General features: G+C 35.3%; 1 protein-coding gene across 5 annotated transcripts in view; it reads left to right on the forward strand.

Annotated features, from left to right (window-relative positions):
• The window catches only part of USP3 (ubiquitin specific peptidase 3), a 95,746-nt gene that overhangs the window by 25,327 nt on the left and 47,323 nt on the right, over positions 1–23,096 (forward strand). For 4 of the 5 annotated variants that reach the window (XM_029952891.1, XM_029952887.1, XM_029952889.1 and 1 more), the window contains exons 2-4: positions 5,082–5,142; positions 8,989–9,120; positions 22,221–22,304. In XM_029952891.1, coding sequence (XP_029808751.1) covers positions 5,082–5,142; positions 8,989–9,120; positions 22,221–22,304 — 277 coding nt within the window. Of the gene's footprint in view, positions 1–5,081; positions 5,143–6,268; positions 6,365–8,988; positions 9,121–22,220; positions 22,305–23,096 lie in introns of those variants that run through there. The other variant, XM_029952890.1, reaches the window with a different exon arrangement.

A 23,096-nucleotide genomic window follows, 5' to 3' on the forward strand; every position in this document is an offset into this window, starting at 1 on the left:
GCTTTTAGGAAGACGATATGGCATGAGCATGTTTTAGAGGCTAGTGGTCCCTCACCCCTCTCCCCTCCCAGTATATGTGTTACAGCTTCTACCTTGTGGAGACTGGCTCTAACCAAGAGAAGATCAAGACTCTGTACTTCCAAAAAGGCCTTCTTGCCAAACTTTATAGTTTGTGACTGAGGTGAGAACAGGGCCAGAGGAAGGTTCTGACGCAATAGTTGAGAATAGAGGGAGCCTAGTTAGTACCAACTTCGGGGCTGAGATGCCCAAGCCTAACTTGCAGTTGGAAAAATCCAAACAAATTGGAGAGATTGGTGAAAGAAAGAGTAACTTTGAGGACATATTATAATCTGAGTAAAGGCAAGACTCCATTTATGAGATCCAGTGACTCTGTTGTGGCCAAGCATAACTGTGAGAAATATACCACTTGGCTTCCTTGCCTTGATATCACCTTCAAGTATAATTAGGCATAATAAAAAGAGCCCTAATAAGTTCTTAGGTTTATCTTTCTAAACTTCTGCAAGTTTCTAACCTTACAGCTCTTTCTGTCAAGTGCTAGCATTTAAGATTAAAAAAAAATAAAACCTTTTCAGTTTAATATTTTTATGTTTCACTGAATAGATAGTATGTATATTTATATCTTAAAAACATTTTTATTGACTACATGTTGTTGTGTTTTAAATATATACATGTGTGTGTGAATATATATGTATATATGTATATATAGTTGACCCTTGATCAACTCAGTTTCAAACAAAGTGGGTCTAACTTGTATGTGGATTTTTTTCAGTAAATATATTGTAGTACTGTAAATGTACTTTCTCTTCCTTATGGTTTTCTTAGTATTTTCTTTAGCTTACTATTATATACATATAACATGCAAAATATATGTTAAGGGACTATTTATGTTATCAGTAAGACTTCTGGTCAACAATAAGCTATCAGTAGTTGAATTATGGGGGAGTCAAAAGTTATATTTGTGTGGGGGTTGGGACCCCTAGCCCCTGAATTGTTCAAGGGTCAACTGTATATTATTTCAGTTATGTTATGGTTCATGTAGCATTTTATAGAAGAGACTGGAAACTTCAAATACTGTTTCCGTGGGAAATACGTTTCTCCTACAGATAAACTTTTGAAACTCATCTGCCTATAAATTTAGACTACCTTTTATAATAAGATAGTGCCCCTAAGATGATAAAATAATTTTAAAATTATTCATAGTGTTCTTTTATTTATGCTATTCCCTGTTCTAAACAATAATTAAAAGTTAGTTTAATTTAAAACTAATATTTTTCATCCTAATTTATAATTTTTGGGGGTACATTAAAGGTCTTTTTATTTGGCAGTGCCTGGGTGGCTCAGTTAAATGTCCAGCTTCAGCTCAGGCCATGATCTCATTGTTCATGAGTTTGAGCCCCGTGTTGAGCTCTGCTGAGAGCTCAGAGCTTGGTGCCTGCTTTGGATTCTATGTCTCCTTCTCTCTCTGCTCCTTCCCTGCTCCTGCGCGCACACCTGCGCGCGCGCTCTCTCTCAAAAATACATAAACATTAACAATTTTTAAAGGTTCTTAATTTGGATAAGGTATGTATATACAGTGAATATTCCCCGACAGTGTAATAAGTGGCTTCAGAATGTCTTTATGGTTTTTTTAGCTTTCAAATTTTTTTTGGTGTTATAGTATTAAGCCTTCAGAAAGTACTGTCATTTAGCCAAGACCAACTGTCCTATTAAATGTTTTTAACCTTCTTATTTTAAATATTCATGTTAGAAGAAGTCAGGTTTCCTAACCCAGAAAGTGGTCTTTTTTGAGTTTTATTAAAAGGCACAGTCACTTTTTGCAGTGTTTCTGAAAGTCAGTACTTTATTTCCTTTAATTTTCTTCCCTCATCCCTGTGTAACATACCTGTTTATTTATCTACTTCTTTATTTTATTGAGGTACAATTCACAACATAAAGTTAACCATTTAATTTTATTGTATTTTTTATTTAAAAATTTTTTTTAATGTATTTATTTTTGAGAGACAGAGAGATAGACCGTGAGGAAGGGCAGAGAGAGGAGGAGACACAGAATCTGAAGCAGGCTCCAGGCTCTGAACTGTCAGCACAGAGCCTGACACAGGGCTCAAACCCACAAACTGCGAGATCATGACCTGAGCTGAAGTCGGCTGCTCAAGCGACTGAGCCACCCAGGCGTCCCAAAATTAACCATTTTTTTAAAATGTTTTATTTATTTTTTGATAGAGAGACAGAGCATGAGAGGGGGAGGCTCAGAGAGAGAAGGAGACACAGAACCAGAAGCAGGCTCCAGGCTCTGAGCTAGCTGTCAGCACAGAGCCTGATGTGGGGCTCAAACCCACCAACGTGAGATCTGACCTGAGCCGAAGTCAGAGGCTTAACTGACTGAGCCATTTAGGTGCCCCTTAACCATTTTAAAGTGAAAAATACAGTGGCATTGAGTACATCTACAACCACTACCTCTATCTAGTTCTAAGACATTTTCATCATCCCCAAATACACTCTATACCCATTTAGTTACTCCCCATTTCTTTCTGTCCTCAGCCTCAGGGTACCATTTAAAAATATGAAACTGAGAAATTTAAAAATTAATAAAACTTTTTGACATAATTGAGATTATAAGGAGAAATGTAGAATACACTTCTAAATTCAGTAGCAATCAGAAATGCATTTAATATGCTGACAGTGAAGAAATTAGATTACAAAATTGAATGTGCTATATGTATATTTCCAACTATAAGGAAGAAAAAGGAACACTTTCTAGAAAACACACCAAAGTAATACTGATTTTACTCTAGATTTTGTTTTTTCTCATTTAAAGGAGGAAAAAAATTTCCATAATTAAAGTGAAAACAAACTCTAGATAGTTTAAAACTTGGGCCTAAACTTATTGTAACATAATTATTTATTTCAGATTAATATTAAACTTCAACAGCTTCCCCCCCCCCCGATTGAGTTATGGTGTTTCTTAGTATTTAATAAGAGAAAAAGTGATTTGCTGGAGGAACAAAACTGGTATTTGTGGTTTTTCAGTCCTCCAAATTATATCTCCAACCATGAATACCTGTTTTGAGTAAGCTGTGTTCTAATATATTTTCCTTTAGAAATACACACTTTAGAACTTTGTTTTCAAACAATAAAAACATCATATTCTTGTTGATATAAATCAAATACCATGGGGATTTACAAATAAAAAGCTAACAGTCTCCTCTCAAATATAGTTTTTTTTAGGTACCTCCCTTTAATAATTGCTGTTAGGAATTTGGCTGGTCCTCTTTTGGCCTTTTTTTGGTCATGTGGCTTACATGCCATATATAATAAAATTGGACCCAATTGAGTAAAAAACTCGAATGCCTTCAGGATGGCCCTGGCAGTTACTGTAAAGGTGGGAATGCATTAAGGAAAGGTAGGAACCTTGCCTGCTGGAAGGGAATTTTACCACACAAAGCTTTCATATTCAAAAATGGAGCCCTGTGCTGGACAGACAAGCAAAATCCCTTGAGCAATGTGTCATTGTGCTTTCCTATTCTTCCTTGCCCACCTTTTCTCTTCCATACAAATATAGAATGTATATCAGTGATTTATTTAATTCATTAATAAGGGGAAAAGCAGGATGATAAGTAAAGCTGATAAGCTGATTCTAAGAGCATTTGAGGAATTAAGTGCATGTAGATATTGAAGAAAGTACCTTGAAATAAATTGCTGAACTTGATATAAAATTGGTTAATGTCCTATAGGGTAGTAAAACCATTACTTTGGGAGTGTCCTGGACAGATATATCTCAAATAAAAATCTACCGGTTTACCTCTGACTTCATAGAATTTGGGTACTAATCAACAGTAAACAGGTCAAACAGTAGTACTATAGTTAAATATCTTTGGGAGGATCTATTAAACAATGCTTCATTACATATTGAAGGGACTGAGAGTTCTTGAATAACCTTATTTCCAGTTTTGCTAATTTTTTCTCAATAGCAAGAAAGGCCTGTTGTGATGTATAAGGCAAGAGTAGTACAGTAGGGACCAGAACTTGGAAGAGTTTGGTGTCTTAAAGTAGGAAATTTGAACTTTCAATAGATGTTTATTGAGTACATACTATGTGCCAGGCAGTGGATTTATTATGCTCCTGGGTGTGTGGTTGTGCCATGGTCCCCCTCCCATACCCATAGGAGATGGGCTTATGGTTCTCAAGGGGTTGTATTAGGGAGTCACCTGAGAAGCTACTTTTCTCAAAAGACATGTGTTCTTTGTCCTCTGTCCCCACCCCAATGTAGATATCTTTGAGTAGATCATATGACTTTTGAAATAGCCTTCCTGGTGATTTTTGTGTCCCTTCCTCTTTGAAAATCATTGTTATATGTATTGGGCTTTTTTAAAAAATAAATTGAAGGAGTAAAGAGTAGGGAAAATTGTAAGCAGTATTTTAAAAGTTTTCAAGCTTTTCTTGCCTGCCCCATTCCTATAATACTTAAACTAAAATAATTAATGTCCTGATTATACCCTCAGCAAGAATTATATGTAGTTGTTGTATATGTCTATAAATATATTTTTAAGACACATGTTTCATGCAGCCAAGACATTCGTCAGAGAAGAGCTGGGTTTAGTCTTCCTAATTGTATCTTTAGGCTATGCCTCTCACTAAGTAAACTGAAAGAATTGTCATTTATAGTAGTATATAATCTGTCTGGCAAAGACATGTAATTAAAAAATTAGACTTAAAAATGTTTTTAAGAGAAAAAACACTGTCATTAGCTTGTTGGAGACTGGTAAAAATGAATAAATATGAAGGAAAAAATGTATACGTTCCTAACTTGTGATTGAACTATTTGAGTCAACAATTAAAATGAGCAGCTGCTGTGGACATGCATTTCAATTCTTTTCAGTATAACTTTAATTAGGCAGCCATTCTGTGTAAATGCACTCACCAAGCAAGGCTTTAGGATTTCAGTGCACCTAAGAAGCCGTGGAATTTATAACTTAATCACAGGATATGATATTACAGATTAGGGGAGAAACTGGGAAATAACATGCTACAATTGGTATATTGTGTATTTTTCTTTTTATTAGTGTGCCGGTCCAACAAAAGCCCCTGGGTCTGTTTGACTTGTTCAAGTGTCCACTGTGGAAGGTAGGTGACATACTTATTGCCTCACTACCCTACTTGCCTTTTTAAATTTGCCTTTAAGCTTTATGTCTAAGTTCTAATGATTTGGATTATTAGCACCATTGCTTACTCATAGTTTATAATTTCTCTGTATGGCTTCCCTCTCCTAATACAGTCTATTTGCTCAGTGATAGAACTGAGGAAAATAGATGGGGGAAAATCTTTGTATTGATAGAAGAATTAATTTGATAATCTGATAATCTAGTATATTTGATTAAAAAGATGAAAGGAGGGAACTTCAAAATCTTTAAATAAAAGTTTACCTTATCGTTGTTTCTAAAACCTTTTAATAGGGTAAATTTAAGCATACACTAAAGTAGAGAGGTAATATCATTGAACCCCATTACTTTCATCACCAAGTTTGAACAGTTATCAATACATTGCCAGTCTTATTTTACTTGTTAGCTATACCATGCCCAGCTTTACTAACTTTTGAATCAAATTCCAGATACCACCTGAAAACAAAATAATAAAATGTTTGCAGATAAAGAGTTCCCTTTATTACAGATAAAGGAATTCCCTTGAAAATGATCTCATTGCAGAGTTCATTACTAATTGCTGTTTAAGATGTACCAAATGTTTCATTGTTCCATTAAGACATTTTTTGTTTTATGAGACTTAACCCCCCACCTCCCCAGTTCTGGTTCAAGCCTGAGGATTTCTTCCCCATTCTTGGCCTCAAAATGATGTTATTTAAATACTTTAGTAACTCTTTTCTTCACACTCAAGCTCAAATGAATTCCAACCTTGGCATTCTTTTAGCTTGGCAGTAGCACATTTATTCCTATTGCTCTTTTAACTTAGAAAATCCATTTTGAGTTTACTTAGAATGGGAAATCATACTGTTACACAGGTGGGTATCTACAATGTATTTATTAGGACTCTTTCCCCCATTGTTATTTTTAAACTCTCATTGAATGAAGAAAGCATCTATGTTCAGTTATCTTTTGATTTTTTACATTTTGAGGCTTGGAATTGAGTAATTCTTCCATGTACACTTAAAAGTACGTTTGGAAAATGTTAACTGCATTTCTTAATTGTGGCTGTTGTGGTTTTGAAATCTCTAGGATTTGGGGAACCTGAAAATACTTTGTACAGATAACATTTTTTTTTTTAAAAAGAAGAAAAGTAGAAGCACTTAAATTCTGCACTTGAAGAGACAGATTCCTCTCCTAGATTTTGAGAGGTGAGAATTATAATGCAATAAAATTTATGTAGTTCCATTCTCCATTTGTCTCATAGTGCTCTACGACCTAAATCTTAAAGGTCATGTGCCAGCAAAAGGACCTGACAAACTCGCAAAAAATGGAGAGATTAATGTTCCTAGTAGCAAGCAACCAACATTTCTCTTAAGTAGGTTTTGGAAAAACAAATGAAAAATTTCTGGACTCTGCAGGTAGTCTGTTTCTAATTGCAAGCAGTCTTAAATTTAGAAATTTACATAGTTTCAGAGAAATATGATTAAATAGATTAAACGGATAATGAGAGTAGCTTATATTTGGATCTTCATTTTACATAGGTGATTGGTTAATTTTCTTTTATCATGTAATCCTTGATGTTGGTTGCCAAGGGTTCTGATTTTCAGTAATTTTAGGCCAGTTGTCTGCAGAAAGCCTTAAGTTGAATATTCCTTCAATTAGAAAACATCGTTTATCAGTAGCATATTTGAGTTATATATTCTTTTGGGCTTCATGACATCATCCTATTTATTTTTCAAATTTTTGTGATTGTTAGGAATCTGTGATATATACATTGATGCTTTTCCTTTTTTGACCAAATTGGTTAAAATCTAATCTAAATGAGGGAAATGTTTATTTTTATATTATTCGACTTATACATAACTTTTAACTTCTGAGTGCTATATTTGAATATTAGCCGAAACATTACTTATCTTCACGTTAGCAGTAATACATTTCCTACTTTACAGTGATGTTTACAGTAACCATTGAAACATCTAGTACATTGAAAGACTACAGTGTGGTGGCTAAGCGAACTATACGTACTATGTACAGATGATCAGTTTTCAAAGACCTAAAGTAATGACTTATTTTTATTTCATTCAGTATTGCTTTTTCTTTGATTCTGAAGGCGCTCATTATAAGTAGTATTTTTGTTTCTCATTGGACAGTATAATTTATATAAGCATGGGAAATTGAGCTAATTTGATATTGAACCTATATGACACCTTGGAATTTACCTAAGTATTGGATGTTTCTTGATCTATGCAACTTATGTGTGTGTGCTTACTTTCTAAGCGCACAAGTTAAGTAACTCCTCTAAGCTCAAGATGTGACAAAGTTACTTTTGAAACCAGGCAATCTAGTTTTTGAGCTTATACTCTTTAAAAAAAATTTTTTTAACATTTTATTTATTTTTGAGAGACAGAGACAGTATGATTAGGGGAAGGGCAGAGAGAGAGGGAGACACAGAATCTGAAGCAGGCTCCAGGCTTTGAGCTGACATCACAGAGCCCCAGGCGGGGCTTGAACCCACGAACCGTGAGATCATGACCTGAGCTGGAGTCGGACGCTTAACTGACTGAGCCACCCAGGTGCCCCATTGAGCTTATACTCTTAATCATTATTTTATTTTAAAATTGCTTTTAGTTTAACTTTGTGGACAGAGGACTTCTATACACACAAATTTTGGTTATGTTTACTATAATGAAAAAAATGGGGGGGGGAAAACCCATGAAATTTAAGTTGAGGTTAGTAGTGCCTATGCTGCTTCCAGTTATCCTAGGGTAGAGGCTGGGCCTGAAGTTCATCCTCCCTATTTATCCCAACTGTCCTACTTTCCTGAAGGTGAGTGTTGCTCCTGGTATAATTGAGATGCCTCATGACAAAATGTTACTTTAACTGAGTATGTTTATTTTGGTACCATTTAACCAACATTTGTTTTGACTGAGTTTCCCCTTGCCTTCTATAAATTGACTACTTTCTAGGAATGGGGAAATTTTGTTTTACAAAGGTCTTCACAGGACTGGTCAGTTACAACATTGTACAGTATTTAGGTGGAGGTTTAGAGGAATTTAGGTGTATACTATATGCATTATGTCAGTTTTATTCTGCCTTCTGTAATACACATTAATTTATCATATCTGAGTTGGAAAGCATTAGAAAATTTTTATGAATATATCGACCTTTGATTATCTTTGTGCATGTAAAGAAATAATAGTTTATGTAAGGTTAAGATGATTTGTACTTTGTATTGTTTCCACACAGTTTCCATGAGTGGAACTAATTATTTAGGCATTTGAATGAATACAGGATTCGAAGCCATATTGATAAGAAAGAGATAGAAGATGATCCTGTTTTCATATCTGACCTTCACCTTTTATATTAAGCAGCAATCCAGGCACAGCCTATGGTTCTGTGGGAAATGGTTGAGTGATTTAGTTTACAGAGCTTACCTTTGAGAACAACCTGAGTTGGGGGTTAGCAGTCTGAGAAAAGCTTAAAAAAAGAAAAAAGCTAGAGCAAAAGCATTAGCAAAGGGGTTGATTGTGATAATATCAATGGTATTGAAACTGATTTGCATAGATGATGCTTTTCTTTGCCTCACCCTAATCTTGTGTATAATTAAAAGTTGACTGTCAGGTTTGATTGTAAAAAAGGACCATATGTTAAGCACTTAGCTTAATAAATCACTAATTGAATGGTTTTATAGGACTGAGTATTCTTATAAGGAGGAATTCTTTTGCATTCTAACTGGATTATCATCTAATTTTATTGTCATCTGCTACTGCTACTATTTTAACTTCCGAAGCAATATTTAAATTAAAATGAATTTTTATTTGATTTTTGTAAGGTATGTGAATGGCCATGCAAAAAAACATTATGAAGATGCACAAGTACCCTTAGCTAATCATAAGAAATCAGAAAAGCAAGATAAACCTCAGCACACAGTGTGTATGGATTGCAGTAGCTACAGTACATACTGGTAAGTATTAGTATTTTCTGGAAATGATATTCCTTACTCAGTGTGCAAATGTTGTCTCATTTTCCTTGTTCTCTGCTCTCCCCTTTCAGTCTCTAAACCAGTGCTGCAGCCATTACCTCCTGTTCATTCAGTTAGAATTCATAGGGGATTGGAGCCATTAGGAATGCCTGTCTTTATTCATTCAGATCTTACTTTGCATTGTTCCCTTCAACTTTTGGGCCGCCTCCTCTTTCCCACCCCTCTTTTCCTTGTTCATCCCAGTAAGCTGCAGGGCAGTGAAAAGTATTTTTTTGTGTGTAGTGGTTCTTTATAATTCTTTTTCTTGCTTTGTTTTTAATTGAAGAATATTATGATATAAACTTCTGTTAAAAACCAACCAACCAACCCCGAGCCCTAAGCGCATGCTCTTACTATCTGGCTAACATTTTGTTATGTAATCTTAAAAATGTAACTTAATTGTTTAAAAACCTATTTTGACAATGTCTCTTCTTCTAGCATAGGTCCATTCTCTTCTCCTCCTCTGTAGATAAATGTTAAAAATTTCATGTGTAGCCTTGTAGACGTTCAGGCTGGTTTTTTTTTTGTGGGTTTTTTATTTTTTTTATTTTTTTAAGTATCACATCCTTTATTTTTTTTTAAATCATATAATCTGCCAAGACTTTATTTTTTTTTAATAATAGTTTATTGTGTATCACATCCTTTAAAAGAAGATGAGGCCCTGTTCTGTCTTTGTAATATAATATACATATCTGTTTCATATAAAAGTGAAGTAAGTATCAATTTTTGTGACTACTTAGAACTAGGTTATGTAGTTTACAGTAATGTTTAACAATTCATGTTCATTTGTTATACTCAGAAGGTTAGTGTTTTTTGCAGTTTTAACTTCAGTGTGAAGCAAGTTTTTTCCCTTGACTAGTAAATTATGATGAATAATTCTTTAATCAGTTTATTCTCAATTCAAAAGGTTTTTGACATTGAAGGGAAAAGAAAGCCATTTGAAGGATCCCTTTGGAGACTTTTTTTTGGCCATACAACCCTTGAATGTCACCTGAAAGCAGTACTGGGCACGGATGGGGATTTAAAGTCTAAATATCACTTTTGATTCATACTCTATTGAGGTTTTGTGCTAATCTTTTCTAGATCATCCTTAGTTGGTTATTGTAGTATAGAAAAATGTCCATTTAAAGGAGGAAAGAATGGCTTCCCATCTTTAAGATTTTTTTAGGTTGAGCATTATTAAATTGTGCCTATTGAAAGGCCCTATAGCTCAGGGATTAGAGCACTGGTCTTGTAAATTGTGGCTATTGAATAAAATATCCTAAGAATTAGTCATTCAGACCACTACTGTTTCAGTGGAAGATGTCCAGACCTGGAAGCCAGAGAAGCTGGAGGTAGAGAAAAATTAAAATTTTCAATAAAAATGAAAACCTTGCTGAGATTTTCACACATTGACTAGTGCTCAGTTTGTTGTTATTTGCTCTTGTAAAACACTCCTTCCTATGAAAGTTGAGCATTAGCCAGGCTGTTAAAGTGTTGTCATTAGTTTTTCTTCCTTTCTTTCAGGAAACTTAGATATTAGAATGAGGTAGCTACCTAACTGACAGAACCATGTTTCTTGAAGACCATTTCTTTTAGTAAGCAGAAATTAAGATATAATGTCACAATCATTGTTGTCAGTCAGGCCAACCTATATATACCAGATGTTGGAAACATACATTCTTCTTGATTTTCATTTAGCAATGTGCATGAAATGCTAAATGGGGAAGTATAGAAATACAATTAAATCTCTGTGTGCTATGTAACAAGTTTGTAGTGTTTTATTCTTACAACTGGTAAGACTATGAGGAAACAGTAACTCTTTGAGGAAATTTAAAAAATTATCATAATGGAGTGGAATTATATTCATAGGTTTCTTTAAAAATGTGCTGCATATGTCATTGTCTTTATAAAAATATGAGACTATGCATTTTGAAGGAATACCTTTATTAACTAGAATTGCAATTTGATTTGTTTTATGTTGGTACAGTATGCTAAAGTGCATGTGGTTCCGTGGCTGAATTGGAATTAAATGGCAGATCTTGAACCTTGTTGAATATACACCATGGCAGAGCCGTCTTGGCTGATTGCCAGTCTTCTGTGTGAAGTGACACAGAGCTGCAAGTGTACGGACACTCAGAGCTTCCGAAGTGCAGGAGGGGGACTGCAGCTGGTCACATTACTGTATTATTTGGGAGTTTAAAAACAAAATACCAGGCAGGGACTCACCCTGTAGCAGCATCACACTGATGCCTTAAAAGAAACCTGTGATAGTTGCAAACTGAGAAAGCTGTACTCTAACATTTTCCTCACACCTCAATATGACTAAGAAAAAAATGAAAAGGATTTCTTCTTTCTGTATGAATGTGTGTTTGTTATTTTTCTAGTACACTTCAGTAATTTCACTTCAGTTTATAAATTTTCCTTACACGTAAGTTTCTTCTGGTTAGACTCCATGATTTACTGCAGTGGTAAAATATTGGTGCATTAGCTTTAACTTAATTTGATTATTGTTATGCTTCTATGTGGTCAGAATCTTTTGACTTTAGTTAACGTTGGAGCTCCTTTTTCATATGCTCTGTACTCTAGGTTGAAATGTGCTCTTGGGTGTTTCTATCCCTTTCTCCCCTTTCCAAGATTCCGTGCCCTGTCCTATCTTTGTATATCCTTCGTGAAGTTACCACTGAACTCTCCTCACTCCCTCCTCCAGCTTCATTTGTGGCTAGATGTAATCTCTCCTAAACTCATAGTTCTTGGGGTACTTGTACTTTCCTGCTGTGCGTTAGGTTATTTGTAAATGACCTTGGTGACTGCAGGAACCATATGTCATAAAATCTCTTCCATGTTACTCAGTGTCTGGTGCAGATAAGGCAATATATGGTTGAACGATTGTATTTTGTTACATATCTTCCAAAAATGGGGAAGGGTACATCAAATCTATAATATTGTGTCCTCTGGTCATTTTGGAGGGCTGAATAGCCATGAAGCATCTTTCTCCAAGAAGACCTAAATCATGGCAAGTGTGAGCTATTTCATTTACCTCCCAAGAGGCACGCCCCACTACAGCTCCCTTCACTTTTCACATAAACAGGACATCCAGAAGCAGCTCACATCAACCAAACAGAACAACATAAAATGGGTCACTGTTTCCAAAGAGGGAAAGGAACACCAAAAGGAGTAATTTTGCTTTGACCCAGACCTACTCATTTAGGAGATCAGTCAGCTAAACTGAGCTTTTTTTTTTTTTTTAAATGTTTTATTTATTTTTGAGAGAGAGAGACAGAGCATGAGAGGGGGAAGGGCAGAGAGACAGGAAGACACAGAATCTGAAGCAGGCTACAGGCTCTGAGCTGTTAGCACAGAGCCCAACGTGGGGCTCAAACCCACGAACGTGAGATCATGACCTGAGCCGAAGTCGGATGTTTAACCGACTGAGCCACCCAGGTGCCCCTAAACTGAGCTTTTAAGTTAAGTGAAGATTTCTATAAAAATTAAAATCTCCTTAAGATGTTCACACAAGGGTTAGTGTTCACTTTTATTATTTTCCTCCCACATGATATTCTCTCTCCATCAGTAAAACTGGAATTGTGTGTCGTATACATTCTTATATCACAAAGAAACTAAGATTAAAATTAGGAACTTTGATTTCTTATGTAGATAGACATTTGGAGTTAGTAGTTTTAAAATGCTGAATAGCTTTTGACATCTGACACAATCTTGTCAACTCTGATCCTTATCGACAGTAACTGAATTTCTGAGAATACAAAAATGTGAAAGGAATATTAAAACTAAATTACTATAATTTTTCTTTTGTGGAAGGGTAATGCTTTAAGGCACTCTTTCACACAAAGAAAGATTATGAAATGTTAATCAATTCATTTGTTTAGAAAAAAGACATGTATTTCAGATTTTAGACAGTGTAACAAATAGCAGTTTTAACTAAAACCAGCAAAAATAATGCTCTTGTTTGTGGACTTAAATTGATACTGAATTGTTCTCAATTAAAATTGTGTTTGGCTATTAAAAACGGGAAAATCTTTTGAGTATCTTTATAAATAATTTTAGTACAAGTTTTCAGTGTAAAAAATTAGAGAATAGGAAGAGTTTTGTTTATTTAAAAACAGTATTTTGAAATTTAAAAAGAACTTTTTTAATAGAGGTGTTCTGAAAACATAAAAGGCTCTTTCCTAATAAGCTAGTACATGTCTGCTTTTTACAAAGGAGATAGGTTTTCTCTGCAGGTGTTCTAATTTTCCAAGATTGGGCTATTCTATGGCAATACATTAGAATTTAATAAAAGAGAATTTAAAAATAAACTTGCTATGTAAATGAGCTCTTTGGAGTTTTAACTTCTCTTGGTTTGAAAAGATGATGTCACTAGATTCCAAGTTTCTTTTTTCTGTATCCATATCTATTATTTATAATAAACCAGAGATCAAATTTGCCTCCACATATTACAATACTATACAAGGGAATTAAAAGGAATTTAAAACTTATTGATGGATCCACCATTGCCCTTTTTGAGGGGTACTTTTTCCATAAAAGTTTTGTTTTATTTTGTTTGAGGGGTTTTTGATATTACTATTATACACAATTTACTATTTAAAGATCACTTTGTAGGGGTGCCTGTGTGGGTCAGTCGGTTAACCATCCAACTCTTGATTTCAGCTTAGGTCATGATCTCACAGGCACTGATGGTTGCCTGCTTAACATTCTCTCTCTCCCTCTCCCTCTGTCCCTCCCCTCCTCGTACATGTTCGCGTGCTTGCTCTCTCTCAAAATAAATAGCATTAAAAAAAAAAAAGATTCCTTTGTAGCTGTAGATTAAAAGATTGTTTTTTTACTGTTGCATAAAAACTCAGGTTCGTTTGTATGATGGTTGCTTGTTTCCAATAGGTGGAGAGTGGTTTGGCTTGGGAATATTTTCTTAGTTCTTCAAGAAGGTGATAAGGATCTCTGTAACTTTAATAGCACTTAATAATAGGAGTGGAAAAACAACCTTAGAGTTTTAAAGCTAAGAAAGAGAAATTTTTCTGTTTCGGATATGATATCTGTGCCATAAAATATGGTAGCAGTTGAGCAGTTAAAAGTAACTAACTTGGGTGGCTTAGTCAGTTAAGCATCCGACTTCAGCTCAGGTTATGATCTCAAGATTTGTGAGTTTGAACCCCACATCAGGCTCTGTGCCGACAGCTCAGAGCCTGGAGCCTGCTTTGGATTTTGTCTGCCTCTCTCTCTGTATCCCCTCCACCCGCCACTGGTGCTGTGTTTCTCTCTCAAAATTAAACATTTCAGAATCATTTACATGATTGTCAGTATTATTCAGCATTATTCTGGCAGTTCTAGCCGTTTAAGTAAGACAGTAAGTAAATAAGATAATTGGTATAAATATTGGAAAAGAAGAAAATTTGTTTTCAAATTTATAATAGAATGCCTAGAAAATTCAGGGAAACTTTAGCAGAAGACAACTAGAATTAGTAAGAAATTTTGAAATGGTGATATATGATATACAAATACTAATAGTTTCATTAGCAGTCTTCAATCAAAAATGGAAATAATGAGGGGCAGCTGAGTGGCTCAGTCAGTTAAACCTCTGACTCATGGTTTTGGCTCAGGTCATGTATTAAAGAAAGAAAGCAAAAGCATAGATCCTTTGTGAATAAAATTCAATATTATAATCAGTCCTTTTTCCACCAAATTTGTACCTTCAAAATTTTTACTTGACAGCCTAATTTACCTGATAATTTTCAAACATAACGTGAACAGGAGTGTCTGGGTGCCTCAGTCGGTTGAGCGTCTGACTTCTGCTTAGGTCATGATCTCACATTCTGTGAGTTTGAGCTCTGCATTTGACTCTGTGCTGACAGCTCAGAGTCTGGAGCCTGCTTCAGATCCTCTGACTACCCCCCTTCCCCTCCCCCACATTTTCATGCTCTTAAAAATAAATATTAAAACATTAAAAAAAACATAATGTGAACAGTGTCCAAAAGAAATCAGAATACCAGAGGTGTTGCTCTTATTCAGTACATATCCATTGAGAACCTACTCTCTACTAGGAACCTAGTTGTGTTGTTTTAGTGCCAACAGTCACTAAAATAATGCACTTGAGGGGATGGAAAGAAAATATAGGATTTCTATTAAAAGTTTTTATTGAGATGCCTGGGTGGGTCAGTTGGTTGAGCTGATTCAGACACTTGATTTGGGCTCAGATCATGAGCTCATAGTTTGTGGATTTGAGCCCTGAGTTGGGCTCCACACTTATGGGCTCTCTCTCCCTCTCTCTGCCTCTTCCCCATTTATCTCCATGTTCTCTCTCTCTCAAAAATAAACTTTATATGAAAATAGTCTATTAGAAGTAGAACTCATAGCCATCTTTGTGCCTTTTTGGTTTTTTTTTTTAATTTTTTTTTTTATGATTTTTATTTATTTTTGAGAGACAGAGACAGTGAGAGCAGGGGAGGGTCAGAGAGAGAGGGAGACACAGAATCCGAAGCAGGCTCCAGGCTCTGAGCTAGCCATCAGCACAGAGCCCGATGCGGGGCTCGAACCCACGAACTGCGAGATCATGACCTGAGCCGAAGCTGGACGCTTAACTGACTGAGCCACCCAGGCGCCCCTCTTTCTGCCTTTTTGGAAGTTCTTTAACCCTGAAATAGTCACGTGATACAGTGATGAATTTTAAAAAAAAGTAGAATCACCTAAAATTGCCAAATAAAAACTTTCTTAATTATAAATTTAATAGCCTAAAAATTACTTGTGTGATATTGGTAGTTACTGACTTTTGTTAGAATCTTGAAGTCCTGTGTGTATGAGGAGATGCTGAACCCCCTGGCCCTCTGCTAGAGAAGTACTAATCAAGCTATCTGAACTCTGACCAGCTTCCTCCTTTCACGGTTTCTCAGAGACAGCAGGATAGGAAGGATAAGCAGGATAGTGGCTATATATAATTTTTTTTTTTTTTAGGTGTTTGAGGTAAGTATAATTCTGACTGATTGGCTTCAACTCTGTTGTAAACCAGAAGGAGATGTTTAAATTTTATTTTTTTTAATTTATTTTTTAATGTTTATTTTTGAGAGAGAGAGCACACAAGCAGAGGAGGAGCAGCGGACAGAGGATCCAAAGTGGGCTCTGCACTGACAGTATAGAGCCTGATGCAGGGCTTGAACCCACAGACTATGAGATCATGACCTGAGCCAAAGTGGCTGCTTAACAGACCGAGCTACCCAGGTGCCCCCAGAAGAGATGTTTAGAACCCATTTATTTTTTTTTTAGGTTTATTTATTTGTGGGGAGAGGAGTAGAGAGAGGGAGAGAATAATCCCAAGCAGGCTCTGCGCTGTCAGGGCTCGAACTCACAAACCATGAGATCATGACCTGAACCAAGATCAAGAGTTGGATACCTAACTGACTGAGCAACCCAGGTGCCTCAGATTAATGTTTTATTTATTTATTTGTTTGTTTATTTAAGAGAGAGAGAGACAACATGAGCAGGGGAGAGTCAGAGAGAGAGGGAGACACAGAATCTGAAGAAAGGCTCCAGGCTCTGAGCAGTCAGCACAGAGCCTGATGCAGGGCTTGAACCCATGAACCGTGAGATCATGACCTGAGCTGAAGCCGAAAGCTCAACTGACTGAGCCACCCAGGTGCCCCAGAACTTGTTTACTTTAAATCCTTCTGTTTGCCTTGGAACTTTTTAATACCAATAGTAGTGGGAGTTTCCAGTTTGAAAGCAGTGTCTCAGCTAAGACTAAGGCAACCAGACAACATTTAAATTCTCATTTAATCCTACTTTTGTTACTTATTTTCTTTTGACGTCAGGGCCCAGGAGGAAAAAGAAATCAAAAGGAGTTGGGGCAGCTAGAGAAGCCTGTGCTGTGAGGCAGCTCTTGGTTACACAAAGGAAAGAAACTAACATTTATTGATCTCTGCCACAAGACAGGCACTCTTAGATCCTTTGGCCTGTAGAAGTAGGTACTTTACTTTGAAAATATCATCATCATCATCATCATCATCATCATCATCATCATCATCATCTAATAATAGTGGTAAATTAATTCACTCATCAAATCATGTGGTAAATTCAGAGCCTATAGAAGTTGTTATAATCTTAAAAATAAGTATCTTTAGTGACTGTAAGAAAACCTACATTGGCTCTTAAGAAATAGGGACAGTTGTGATAACATCAAAAAGATTTTCAAACCAGTGAGAACAACCCCAGCCAAAACAAAATTGATTTCTTAGAGTTCAATAAAGTTAAATTTGTTACCTTTTTATGATATTGGAGTATTAGAGCAGATAATATCCTAGATACTTTTTAGATTAACAGTGCTACCACAGAAATAATACAAGTCATATATGTAATTTAAACTTTTCAAATAGTTGCATTAAAGCAAAAAGAAAGATGAATTAATTTTAATTGCATATTTAATTTAACTCACTTATTCAAATATTATATCAACATATAATCACTAAAATTAGAGATCATTTGCATTGTTTCTTTTTACATGAAACCTTCCAAATCCAGTTTATATCATACACTTACAGCACATCTCCTTTCAGATGCTAAATTTTCATTAGAAATGCTTGACTTCTATTTAGATTCATAAAAATTGCAGTTAAAAAAAAAAAGTAGATTCTAGAGGTACCTGTGGCTCAATTGGTTGAGCATCCACCTTCCACTCAGGTCATAATCTCACATTTCATGAGTTTGAGCCTGTATCGGGCTCTGTGCAGACAGATCAGAGCCTGGAGCCTGCTTTGAATTCTGGGTCTCCCTCTTTCTGCCTCTCCTCTGCTCGTACTCTATCTCTTTCTCTCTCTCAAAAATAAACATTAAATTTTTTTAAATTTCATAAATTGGTGATTCATGGCATTTACACATATATACTGAACAATTTTATTAAAAAATTTTTTAATGTTCATTTTTCAGAGAGAGACAGAATGTGAGTGGAGGAGGGGCAGAGAGAGAGGGAGACACAGAATCCAAAGCAGGCTCTCGAGTCTGAGCTGTCAGCACAGAGCCTGATGTGGGGCTCGAACCCACAAACCATGAGATCATGACCTCAGCTGAAGTCCGCCATTCAGATGACTAAGCCACCAGCTGCTCTTATACTGAACAATTTTAATAACCACATCAGAACACAAATATTTTCAATATGTATCATAAAGTGGAATATATATAAGGGAATTATGGTAAATCTAGATTAAAATTTTAAGTTTATCAGTTGAAGAGAGATAGTGTGAGTGGGGTAGGGGCAGATAGAGAGGGGGAGAGAGAATTTCTAGCAGGCTCCACACCATCATTGGAGCCCGATGTGGGGCTCAAACCCATGAACCATGAATGAAATCATGACCCGAACCAGTATCATGAAAAGGGCACTTAACCAACTGAGCCACCCAGGTGCCCCTTAAATTCAGATTTTTAATCTCACATAGCTGGCCCATTGTCTGTCTTAATAGAAATGGTTTCCTGTCTGCAGTCCTTTGAGACAAAACATACCCAGAGTATTAATTGGTCAGTATCTCTTGTGACATTCATGTAAAGCTAAAAATAAAAGTACTTGACAATTTTCAAATGTTAAATTAATTGATCTTTAATTGTTAGAAAGGTCTTTTATTCACTGACACTTGCTTGGTGGGTCAATTTAAGATCTTTCACATTTTGGGGGTGCCTGGGTGGCTCAATTGGTTAAGTGTGCAGCTCTTGATTTCGACTCAGGTCATGATCCTAGGATTGTGGAATCGAGCCCTACATCAGGTTCATTGCCAAGCATGGAGGCTGCTTAAGATTATTTCTCTCTTACAAAAAAGACAAAAACTTTCACGTTTTGTAAAATCTCTTTTTGATCTTTTCCTCAAATTTTAAATCATAATTCCCTTAATGAAATGGTAATTAAATTTTTATCTCTACTTATAAAAATGCTTTTCTTTCTTGAGCAAGATTTAGGCCATTTTATAGTTGGCCAGAAGTATAAGCTCAGATCCTTTATTCATGGAGACATTTTTTTGTTGTATGTTAAATTCTGATTACATGAACTGCTTTGTTTTGCCTGTTGAGAGTCAACTTCTTATTAAATGAATATGCATTTGCTGAAGGTGACTCATTATGGTCTCTACTGTATTATCCTAAAACTTTTTTAATAGAACTTAACTCATTTTGGTCAGCTATAACAAATTGTAATTGCCATCCTCTGTAAAATTTGTGACATAACTTCTCTACTTCATACTGCTTCATTAGTGTGCCTTCATGTGAAAGTTAAAATTTTTTCCATAATTTTCAGCTAGAAAAATAATTTTTATCATAATTAAAAGAAGTATTTCAACTTAACTACCAATTACTGTTTACATAGATATATCACTGTAACTCTGCTGTCTGTATAAAATATTCATATAAACACATTGCAATCCTGCATTGTTGCATAGAAAAATAATGAACTCAACCATTCTGTTGACAAAAATTAGATTGGTAGTACGCTTATGTATAATACTAGAAATGATACATACACCCATCAGGTGCACTGCAGTACATCTTAGATATAATAATAAGACTGAAATATAGTTTTACCAAAACCATAAAATTGTGTGTAGTGGAAAAATATTTTGTAAAGATAGTTTAGATATAAGTGCTTTGTATCAATTTGTATCAACTAGAATGTTTTAAAAATTAAAATTCAGTTCTTTAGTTCAATCAGCCACATTAGCACAGCTGTAGAGTCTAGAGAAACGTACTTAATTAAAAATTTTTTATTTTTAATGTTTGTTTATTTTTGAGAGAGAAACAGAGTGTAGGCAGGGGCTAGGCAGAGAGAGAGAGAGAGAGGAAGACAGAATCTGAAGCAGGCTCCAGGCTCTGAGCTGTCAGCACAGAACCTGACACGGGGCTCTAACTAACCAACCAGGAGATCATGAATGAGCTGAGCTGAAGTCTGATGCTTAACCAGCAGAGCCGCCCAGGTGCCCCACAACTTACTTTAATGACGAAAGTTCAGAGAGACCCAGTCAAGCCAGAATAATTTAGAATGAAGAAAAATCATAAGCAAATCTATATTTCAGTACATGAAAATGTTACTTTAACAAATGTTATTTTAGGGTAAATCCATATCACACCAAAAGAATTTACTTTAATAAGAAAAAAAACAGTTATTTAGTTTAACTGGAAATTGTTTAAACAGAGAAACAACTTTTTTTGTGGAGGTTAGGGTTTTCAATTAGATCTTATTATATATTATGATGTATTGTAAATATATGAAAGGTGATCTAAATTTACTCCTAGACTTTGTTCCCCAGTTGAACACTAGCATTTAGCATTGTTTTTGTTTTGAATGCTGAGTATTGTTTTATTTGTAATCCATGCATAAATTTATGCAAACATAAAATGAAAATGTAAGGAAGATTGTAGCAGGGCAATATGATTCTTCAGTCAATGCTTAAGCTTCATGGAGGAACCAAATGATTTAAGCCCAGATTCATAGAGTAGACCATACCATCTTAACCTTTATGCTGAGAAGAAGCGAGGAATTAAACCTTTTCACTAATTTAATTTTTTATGTGTTTATTGTAAAACTGATGAATTATTCTCCTGCCATTGCTGGTACTTTGGTCATAGAAAAACAGTCCAGGACAAGGTTCCAGCAAAAGGTAGCTTTTGCTGTTTGTGCAAATGTTAGGAAACTTGGAGAACACCTTAGAGACTCATGATTGACAGCATAGGTAGTCATTTAATGGGCTAGGGTGTTAAATAGTTACATATATATTATTCTTTTAGAGTTTTCAAAAGCATTCAGTTGAAATTTTAACTTCTGTGAAGAAAAAACACAAGCCATGCTTTTGTATGTATAATCTTTTTTTTTTTTTTTTATTGCTCTCCTCCATTTTCCTCTCATTTTTTGAGACTGATTACAGATATGTAAAAAATGTTTTTTGGATTCTGCTAGAGATGACCTAATTTTTACTAATTGCTATGCATTCAAAGTTTCATTTCCTCAGAATGGCAGCATTATTGTCATTATTCTTTGGTAGTTATAAGAGTGGTTTTATACAAAGCTGCTATTCAGAAGAATATATTGGTACTAGCTTGTAAGGTTTTGTTGTTGTTAAAATTGGCTTTATTCCAGGAAAAGAATTGAATGCTAACGTACAAGGTAATGTCTGTTACATATGAGTCCTTGTATTTGCTTGTTGACTTGCTAAAAACACAGTATCTGTTTTGTTTTTTAATTTTTAATAGTGTTGGTTTTTTTTTTTGAGAGAGAGAGTGCACTTGGGGGAGGGGCAGAAGGAGAGAGAAGGACAGAATCCCAAGTAGGTTCCATACTCAGTGTGGAGCCCGATGTGTGGCTCGAGCTCATGACTGTGAGATCATGACCTGAGCTGAAACTGAGAGTTGGATATTCAGCCAGCTAAACCACCCAGGTACCCCTCGCAATATCAGTTTTAAAGAACACGTTAACATCTGTCATCAAAGCAGTTATCAGTTTCCTAAAAGATGTAGCCACTGTTTATTTTCGTTTTCTAGCACCTCAGAATGAAGCTTCTTCTCAGCCATCTGAATTTAATTTATTTTAATTAGTTTTAAATGTACAGCTTTTAGTTTTTTGTTTTTTGTTTTTTTAAATTTATCCCTACAGGTTAATTACCTTTTCCCTAGTCTTCACTTAAATCTTTCCTGCCCCCAAATTCCTATTATTTTGAGTTGGGAAGTATCACCTGAAAGTTCAGGCTTAATGCTCTATGAATTGACTTGGTGCTCCCCTCCCCCACCCCGGTATTATGCAGCAGTAAAAGAATGTAACACCTGTAGCAGCTTATTTTGTTTTTGAAGGAGAAATTGAAGAGCTTTTGAGTAAAAATGTGAAAAGAAGCTAGTGTTCATTGCCTGTGTGGCTTTTTAAAAAGGCTTTTAAAAAACATTACATTGTGGATTCCAAGTTCTCTTTAAAGTGACCACCAACAGTAACTGCCTGCAGAGCCATGTGACCATCTTGGCAGCAGCCAGGCCTTTTAGTGATTTCATTACTGTGGTTTCCTCAAGCTCTTTACACACATTGATTAATATTTTTCTTGCAGTTATCGCTGTGATGATTTTGTGGTTAATGACACCAAGCTGGGACTGGTACAGAAAGTCAGAGAACACTTACAGAACTTGGAAAAGTAAGTAATAGGCTTTGGGAAAGGAAGGGGATAGCATGGGGTTGAGAGGTCTTTTAGAATTTTTGAGTAGGATTTTTCTTAATGAGTTCCATAACTTTATCATGTTTTTAGTGTCATTGAAATGTTAATAAATTAAACTTTGGGTTTACCTTGGATATCTGAAACTGCCATAGTAAATGGTCATAGCTTAGCATTTATTTCATTTAATATTTATCATTGTCATAGCCAAGAGTCCATGAGCCTTTTTTTAAAAAGTTATTATCCATCAATTTATAAGCTACTCAGTTTAATTTCAAGGGGGATCTTGGAGGTATAAGGAAAGTACATAAAATGATAGAAAATCATTATATAGAGTTACCTTTGACATTAGAAAATCCTTGTCAAATGTTTTATGAGGTCTTCTCAGAAGCACTAAAATTTATGCATTATATTTAAGGGAAATTAGGCTTTATTATATTATTGTCCACTTTGCACCTCTAGCACAAGATCCTATTTTCTTTTTTGTGAGGGGCTCTGTCACTTGAAATTACAGTAGGTTGTGAAATGCTTTGCCATCATAAAGAAATTACAGTACTTATGTGAATAGAATGTTTTAGCTATAGCCAGATAGGTTATTCAGATTAAACTCACTGAACCCAAAATTAAAGCAGTAAACAGAAATCCAAACACGGATGCCTTTGAAGCTGCCTGGATAGAAGCATGGCTCTGGAATGGCCGCTGATGCTAGTGAAATTTGTGTAAATCACCCCTAGTCGTCATGTGCCATTTAATTTATTTTGATGGTTGATATTA

The sequence above is a fragment of the Suricata suricatta genome, chromosome 9 (assembly GCF_006229205.1).
Source record: "Suricata suricatta isolate VVHF042 chromosome 9, meerkat_22Aug2017_6uvM2_HiC, whole genome shotgun sequence".
Lineage (NCBI taxonomy): Eukaryota > Metazoa > Chordata > Mammalia > Carnivora > Herpestidae > Suricata > Suricata suricatta.